Consider the following 9,291-nt stretch of genomic DNA (forward strand, 5'->3'; position numbering starts at 1 on the left):
AATTGTAGAGATAGAAAATAGAATGGTGACTGTCAGGGGGCTGGGGGAGAAAGAAATGGGGAGTTACTGTTTAATGGGTACAAAGTTTCAGTTTTACAAGCTGGAAAGAGTTACAGAGAGATGGATGGTGGTGATGGTTGCACAACATTATAAATTTACTTAATACCACTGAACTGTACACTTTAAATGGATAATGTGGCAAATTTTATGTTACGTATAGTTTACCATAATAAGAAACTTTGAAAAACTCCAACACTAATGGATAGCTTTTTCTTATTATCTCAACTGGCTTACCTAATAAAGCAAAGTTAAGTGATTCTGAAAGTAAAACTGCCGCTACATAAAAGGTGTACATGCTTTTCTTCATATCAAATACTGTATTACTAACCTAAAGATCTTTCATTCCTCCTGTTCTATTTCCCTTTTCCAAGAAAGACCGTCTTTAAAATATTTAATCAACAAATAATAATCCCCAAGTTAGAAATGCTCAGTCTTAGCTCAACTAGTCAAGGTAATATTAAGCAAAAAGAACAAACCTGGAGGCATCGGGTTACTAGGCTTCAAACTGTACTAAAAGCCTACTGGAACTAGAACACCATGGTACTGATACAAAAACAGACATATAGACAAACAGAACAGAATAGAGAGCTGAGAAACGATGCCACATACCTACAACCATCTGATCTTTGACACAGTTGGCAAAAACAAGCAATGGGGAAAGGCCTCCCCATTTAATAAATGGTACTGGGATAACTGGTTAGCCATATGCAGAAGATTGAAACGGGACCCCTTCTTTACATCATATACAAAAATCAACTCAAAATGTATTAAAAGTGAAACCTAAAACTATAAAAAATTCTGGAAGATAACCTAGGCAATATCATTCTGGACAAAGGACCTGGAAAAGATTTCATGACAAAGATGCCAAAAGCAATTGCAACAAAAACAAATATTGACCAAATGGAACCGAATTAAACTAAAGAGCTTCTGCACAGCAAACCAAATTATCAGCCAAGTAAACAGACAACCCATAGAATGGGAGAAAAAATCTGCATCCAACAAAGGTCTAATAACCAGAATCTATAAGGAACTTAAATCAACAAGCAAACAAAAAAGCAAATTAAAAATGGGTAAAGGACATGAACAGATACTTCTTAAAAGAGAAGACACATAGACATATGCATGGCCAAGAAGCATATGAAAAAATGCTCAACATCACTAATCATTAGAGAAATGCAAATCAAAACCACAATGAGATACCCTTTCACACCAGTCAGTATGGCTATTATTAAAAAGTCTAAAAATGGGTTGGGCGTGGTGGCTCACGTCTGTAATCCCAGCACTTTGGGAGGCCGAGGCGGGTGGATCACATGGTCAGGAGATCGACACCATCCTGGCTAACACGGTGAAACCCCATCTCTACTAAAAATACAAAAATTAGCCAGGCGTGGTGGCAGGCGCCTGTAATTCCAGCTACTCAGGAGGCTGAGGCAGGAGAATGGCGTGAACCCAGGAGGCAGAGCTTGTAGTGAGCCGAGATGGCGCCACTGCACTCCAGCCTGGGCGACAGAGGGAGATTCTGTCTCAAAAAAAAAAAAAAGAAAAAAAAATAACAGATGCTGGCAAGGTTGTGGAGATAAGGGTACGCTTGTATGTGGGATGTAAATTAGTTCAGTCATTGTGGAAAGCAGTTTGGCGATTTCTTAGAGAACTTAAAGCAGAATTACCATTCCACCCAGAAATCCCATTTAGGGGTATATAGCCGAAAGAATATAAGTTGTTCTACCATAAAGACACGTGCATGTGTATGTTTATCACAGCACTATTTACAACAGCAAAGACATGGAATCAATCTAAATGTCCATCAACTGAATAAAGAAAATGTGGAACATAACACCTCTTGGAATACTATGCAGTCATAAAAAAGAATGAGATCATGTCCTTTGCAGTAACATGGACGGAGCTGGAGGCCATTATCCTAAGTGAACTAACACAGGAACAGAAAATCAAATACCACATGTTCTTACTTATAAGTGGGAGCTAAACATCCAGTACATATGGACACAAAGAAGGGAACAACAGACACTAGGGCCTACCTGTGGGTGAAGAGAGGGAAAAAGCTGAGGATTGGAAAACTGCCTATCAGGTACTATGCGTGTTACCTGGGTGGTAAAATAATCTGTACAACAAACCCTCATGACATGCAATTTACCTATACACCAAACCTGCACATGCACCCCTGAACCTAAAATAAAAGTTTACTAAAAAATAAATAAATAAAAGCACAGCCTTCACAGTCACTCTCTGTTTCCTTTTTTTCTCACTTTGACTTGAGTTGTGGAGTATCTTAAAGGAGGACAGTGTGGGTCAGGCAGGAACCTGGACATCCTGGTCTGGATAGTGATTCCTCAGAAACCCAGTTCATGCTGCCGTGGGAACAAAATTTCATTTATAAACTATTAAGTGACCAGCTATTTCATCTAAGCTATGCATCCTTACTCCTCATTGGGTAGGAGGGTACTTTCTTCTGTTTACCTAGATGCAAATAAAAAAAATAAGCTGATGAATCATACCCAAAATAACAGATCAATCATGAAAACCCGGAAACGGACATTGAAACTGTCATGCTGTATGTTTTAACATAATTTGATTGAATCACATACATATGATAATATTTAAATTAATTTGTATCTTTTTGCACCCAATATCTTTCTCCAGGAGGAGATTAAAGGTAGGTATAAAAGATTAAATTTCAAATATCCATATATACATATATGGAAAAAAGGAGAGAATACAAAACAAGTGAAAGTTTATACTAACTGATAGTCAAAATATGTTACTAGTTTGATATAGTCTCCAAGGACTATATGATCTGTTAATAGAAATATTGTAGTATTTATAAGCAAATGAAAGACTGCAAATTACAGGTGGGAAATCTTTTCTTCAGAATTTTATTAGATGTTATACAAAGTCTTTGCTTTTACTAACATAATAAAAAGCAATTTTTTTTATTTTCACCATGTATATTTTCTAACGAAACTACACAGAAACTCTTAGATTTACAGTCTAAAATCAATAAAAAATATTTCACATTCTAGAGACTTATTTTTATGCTTCTTTTTGTTACAGCTCATACTTACTTTTAAAGAGGATTTTTGGCAGAAGAATGGGTATTTCAATAATTTCAATAACTTGCATCATATTCTTTTTTTTTTATCTTTCTCTTTATTCTGACAACATTATGACATTAAATAAAATCCAAGAGGTATTGGGTTAGTCCTTGTTTGGTCTCTGGTGATTTAGATAAGGCAGAACAGAGCCCCCAGGAATGTATTATCTCAAAAAGCTAGTAGCAGCTGCTGTGCAAAGTTCTAAGGCCCAAGTCAAATCCTGGGCACCTCCACAGATGTGTGGTAGGGCATGGGCTCCAGCTCTTGTATAAGAAAGAACAGAAATGAGAACAGCTTTATTTTGTAGCGCCAACGTCTCACTATGCTCACACCTGTGATCCCAGCTGTGAGAAGAGGATCTGGCACTAGAAGGGTCTAGTGGAAGAAAGTGGGAAAGGTGAAGGATAGAAATCTTTTCCTTTCTGCTACAACCTAAGGACAGAGGCACGTGACTCCAGCAAGGGGTCAAAGAAGGTAGCAGCTACTTGGATCTTGCGTGAGAGACGCCAGACCACTCCAGGGCAGGTCAACTGGCTTTGTCAGGGAGTGGAATGCTGGCCATAAGAATGGAGACCAGCTGTTCCAATTTCTGTGCCGCTTGTTTGCCAGCCGCTAATACTTCTTCGTGGTTGGCCTTCTCCAGGCTTTCATAATCCATGATGACCTTACTGGTGATGAGTGAGAAGCCGAAGACTCGAAGTCCACAGTGCCATGCAACTATAACTTCTGGTACTGTACTCATGCCAACAGCATCTGCTTCCAGCTTCTGCAGCAGACGAGATTCTGGCACAGTCTCAAAGCTGGGGCCTGCCAGCATCACATAGGTGCCTTCCTGTAGCTCACTTTGCTCCCCCATTTGTTTCCACATACTGAGAGCCCTCTGCCTCATAGTCCGGTCATAGGCATCAGACATGGCAGGGAAATGAACTCCAAACCTTTCATCATTGGGCCCTCTGAGAGGGTTCTGACCACTGAAACCAGGTAGGTTGATATGGTCACGGATCAGCATGATATCTCCAACCTCAAACTTGGGGTTCAGCCCTCCTGCTGCATTGGTGACCACCAAGGTGTCCACACCCAGAAGGTGGAAAACCCTCACTGGGAATGTCACCTTCCAGAGCGAGTACCCTTCATACATATGGAACCCGCCCTGCATTATCACACAGGCTCTGCCATTCAGGAACCCAAACACCAGTCGGCCAACATGACCTGGCACTGTACTTCGGGGAAAGTTGGGGATTTCACTGTAGTCAAAGATCTGGGCCTGAGTTAATTTATCAGTCAGACCTCCTAATCCAGAACCACAGATTATTGCAACTTGAGGTCAGTGCTTAGTGTGAGACAGAAGCCATTCTGCAGTGTTCTTATAGTCTTCATATGTGTATCCGTTCTCCATGGCCTCGCAGCACCCTCTCGATGAGCCTGCTCCGGTGTGCTCAGGTGTGCTCCAATCCGCTGCCATCCGCTCCGATCCGCTCAGATCCTCTCCGCTATGCTGAACTGAGCAAGGCTGCCAGGTCTGGTCTGCACAGTTCTTGCATCATATTCTTAATACTTGTGGGTCATAGGCTACAATAGGAAAGAGCAGAGGCTCTGAGCCCGAATCCCCCCACCTGTAGTAGCTGTGCAGCAGGTTCCTCATTGGTAACATAGAGTTAATGACAGTACCTATCTCATAAGATGATTTGAAAGTTAAGTGAAATTACTTACAAAGTAATTAAAAGAGTCGCTGGCACATAGTAAAGCATTCCTTTTGTTAGATTTTATTTTTGATGTGATATTTTATTTACACAGAGTAATAAAGATTTCTGTCTCTTCCAGGCAAGTCAAATGGACAATGACTAATCATGACTGGATAGGCTGAATAATGGTTCTGCACTGAGTGTATAAAATATTAAATGTGTGCTTTGTTCTTAAATCTTTAAGTTGTGATAATGAGGTAGGCAACCACTTATATAAAAATAGCCTAGAGAAAATGACTATAAAACCTAATATGGCAAGATTTTTCCACAAAATAGGAAACACCTTAATCCATCAAATGATCATATCTAAATTGGGGAGAAAACTGAGAAAATATATTTTTTTCTCAAGGTTGGCAAATATCAAAACTCATGTGGCATCTTAATCATTATTTCTCTTTAATATTAAAAAAGAATTGTTAAATATTCAGAGAATCCCAGAATAAAAACATAAAGTCTTCCATATCTTAAGCTCATTCCACTCAAGGCTACAACAAGGAGAAAGAATAGCATGTCTAAAAACATAAAAAAAGAAAGCTCATCTGTCAGAAATAGATCTCATTTCATACAACAGTTATTAGTGGTATGTCAACAAACAAGTATTCTCTAGACAAGTAGAACTAAGTGATAATTATAGGAAGTTATTCCCTTATTCTTCCTTTGATTGATATAAGACTTAAGACTATGGCTAACTGAACATTTTATTTTTGCTGACAATGTCTTTCCCTAGTAAGTTGACTAAATAATCTTCTGTTCCTCCCCTAAATTACTCAAAAAAGATTTAGGTAACCATATATATTTGATGTATTTTCTTATTTCTATTATGCTAGCATCTATACACATTTTAGACTTTTAATTACAGTTGTAATCTCTAACCTGCAACTGAGATTCTCTATGTATTCCCTCCTGCCACACAGTGTAAATTCAGCCTTACAGCCTCCTGATTATCAGAGCCAATTACTCTGGCCATGAGGATGATGCCTCAGCTGCTGGTTCTCAACACAAGCAGTGTAAAGTGCCCTAGTGGTAGCTATATATTATAGTTCAATGGGACCCTGATCAGTCCCTTTGCAAAAACATGCCCTTATTGGGATTCGGCCCTCCAACCCTGAAGAACCCAGAGTTGCAGGTATATGAAGCAAATACTCTCCAGCAGATTTTTGGGAATAATATTAAGTGAGATCACTCCTACTTTGGCTCCCAGATCCATATATTCTTCCTATTTGTGCAATTATGCCATAGATACATCTCTAAGTTCATGTATATACTACATCCCAAAGGATGGCATTCCATCCTTTTAAATTCTTGCCTCTTGAGCTGACTCTGCCACTCTATCTTTAGAAGTATATTTTTTCTAGATGTTGTGATATGTGATCAGTGGATCCCATGGTCATGGGTCCATTTCTATACCACCTTTGCTGTGATGTGCAACCTCCCACTTGATTTAAATCTGTGCTCTACATGATTCTGTACATGTGGATCAGGCATTCCATTGTTTCCTACCAGGAAACTTTGTCATTCCTTTCTTTTTCTCGTCTATACTTACTGTACCCTTTTTCTCTGGCTAGTTTCAAGAGTTTCCCTTTATCACTGATGTTAAGAAATTTGATTATGCTTTGGTATAATTATCTTCATGTTTCTTGTGTTTAAGGTTCATTGTGCTTCTTAGACCCATAAGTTGATAATTTTCACAAAATTTGTAAATTTTTTCTACTATTATTTTTGTTGATTTTTTTTTTTTGAGTGGGCAAAAACTGGAAAAATTCCCTTTGAAAACTGGCACAAGACAGGGATGCCCTCTACTATTATTTTTAAGTGGATTTTATGTTTTAGAGCCGTTTTAGTTTCACAGGAAAATTTAACAGAAATTAGAGTTCTCTTATACTTCCTGTCCCCAAACATGCACAGCCTTCCCCATTGTCAACATCCTCCACCAGAGCAATACATTTGTTACAATTCATTAATTTACATTAAAACATGATTATTACCCCAAATCCATAGGTTACATTAGATTCGCTCTTGACATTGCACGTCCTATGGGTTTTAACAAATGCATAATAACATATATCTAGCATTATAGTATCATACGTAACAGTTTCACTGCCCTAAAAATCTTCTGTGCTCTCTAGCCCCTGGTACCCATAGGTCTCTTCATTGTCTCTATAGTTTTCCTTTTCCAAAAGGTCATATAGTTGGAATCACAGTGTATAGCCTTTTCAGATTGGTTTCCTTCCCAAAAAAAAATGCTCATCATCACTGGCCATCAGAGAAATGCAAATCAAAACCACAATGAGATACCATCTCACACCAGTTAGAATGGCAATCATTAAGAAGTCAGGAAACAACAGGTGTTGGAGAGGATGTGGAGAAATAGGAACACTTTTACACTGTTGGTGGGATTGTAAACTAGTTCAACCATTATGGAAAACAGTATGGCGATTCCTCAAGGATCTAGAACTAGATGTACCATATGACCCAGCCATCCCACTACTGGGTATATACCCAAAGGATTATAAATTACTCTACTACAAAGACACATGCACACGTATGTTTATTGCGGCACTATTCACAATAGCAAAGACTTGGAATCAACCCAAATGTCCATCTGTGACAGACTGGATTAAGAAAATGTGGCACATATACACCATGGAATACTATGCAGCCATAAAAAAGGATGAGTTTGCATCCTTTGTAGGGACATGGATGCAGCTGGAAACCATCATTCTTAGCAAACTATCACAAGAAGAGAAAACCAAACACTGCATGTTCTCACTCATAGGTGGGAACTGAACAATGAGATCACTTGGACTCGGGAAGGGGAACATCACACACTGGGGCCTATCATGGGGAGGGGGGAGGAGGGAGGGATTGCATTGGGGAGTTATACATGATATAAACGTCATGCACATGTACCCTAGAACTTAAAGAATAATAAAAAAAAAAAAAAAAAAAGAAATATGCATTTGGGCTTCCTCAGGTCTTTTTTGGCTTGATAGCTCATTTCTTTTTAGTACTGAATAATATTTCATTGTATAGATGTACCACAATTTATTTATTCATTTACCAACTGAATAGATAATTATTTTTTAAAATATCTTAAATTCATTTTCTGTTCCTTCCCCTCATCTTATCTCCTTCAAGTACTCCAATAATACATATATTACACTACTTGAATTTGCTCTACAGTTTTGTTCTCTTTTTTCTCAGCTCTTATTTACTCTGAGTCTTATTTTGGATAGTTTCCATTGTTATTTCCTCAAGTTTATTAATCTTTTCATCCATAGACCTAATCTGCTATTAATCCATCTGACTAATTTATGTAGTTTCTTTCATGATTGATCCCTTTTCTTTTTTATCAGGCCTGTCATGTCTGCATCTAGATCTTGCTGGGATTTAACCTTTGTTATCAGCCTGCCACCCAGGGGAGGAGATGGGGCAGCTGCTGTGGGCTGCATTTGTTGCTTTTTAGGAAGAGTATTCTGTAGCATCTTTTAGCATGGAAGATGAGCCAGCTCTTACAGGTGGAATACCTTTGAAATTTCTGAGTGTTCAGTCGTGTTTGTATAGCCAAAATTTTCAGAAGCAGACATTCAGATATCTTCTATCCCATGTTTAAGTATCCCAGGTTTTTCAACAAGGGTCCTGACTTTATACTAATAGACCTGCCTTGGTCAGATATTTAAATGGCTCAGAGTCTCAGCAGCACCACTAGCTATCAAAATTTCTTTTCATTGCTCAGTTATGTCTACTCTTTGTTCTTTCACTATAAGAGATAAGGGCCTCATTGTAAGCTGCCAAACATGCCTCTTATACTTAGCCCTCAACTGCTTATCAATGGCCCTCAGTATCTTTTTATTTATCTACAACTTAGTAGTAACTAACCAACTCTTTGTAGGTATTGTTCCTTCTGTATCTTTGAAATGACTGAATCATTCTAACTGCATGGACAGTTCATTCAACTGGGATATTTTCCCAGGCCACCACTTGTAGTATCTTTAGCAACTAGTCCACAAAATTGTGTAAGACACTATTTCTGCACCAAATAGTACTCACATTGAGGTCTTCTTTGCCTGATAGGATGAGTAAGTCCTAAACCCTAAATCCCATCTTATCACCTGTTTTTTAGACCACTCCTGGTACTACCTGGAAGTACAGACTTCCAAGAAGCAGACATCAGAACAGTATTAGATGTGCAAGAGGTTTATTAGGGAAAGTCATGCAAAACAAAATGGAGAAGAAGCTATAAAAGGCAGAGATAGAATTCAGACTAAGGTGCAAACCTGACATCTACAAAGGAGAAGTGGAGGAAAAAGAGTAGGTAGAAAAATTCTTAAACTACAGTTTTAAGAAAGTTTCGCCAGGGCTTGATAAGATTGTCCTAC

The 9,291-nt window shown here is 38.5% G+C and overlaps 1 protein-coding gene across 1 annotated transcript; it reads right to left on the reverse strand.

The window, feature by feature from the left end:
• Positions 1-3,208: 3,208 nt before the first annotated feature.
• On the reverse strand, positions 3,209-4,699 carry LOC117072783 (purine nucleoside phosphorylase-like). Its single transcript, XM_033193192.1, has one exon. The coding sequence runs from the start codon at positions 4,324-4,326 to the stop codon at positions 3,697-3,699; it is 630 nt and encodes a 209-aa protein (XP_033049083.1). The 5' UTR covers positions 4,327-4,699; the 3' UTR covers positions 3,209-3,696.
• Between the last annotated feature and the right edge of the window lie 4,592 nt (positions 4,700-9,291).

Source organism: Trachypithecus francoisi, unplaced genomic scaffold (assembly GCF_009764315.1).
Source record: "Trachypithecus francoisi isolate TF-2019V2 unplaced genomic scaffold, Tfra_2.0 Lachesis_group4, whole genome shotgun sequence".
Classification (NCBI taxonomy): Eukaryota; Metazoa; Chordata; class Mammalia; order Primates; family Cercopithecidae; genus Trachypithecus; species Trachypithecus francoisi.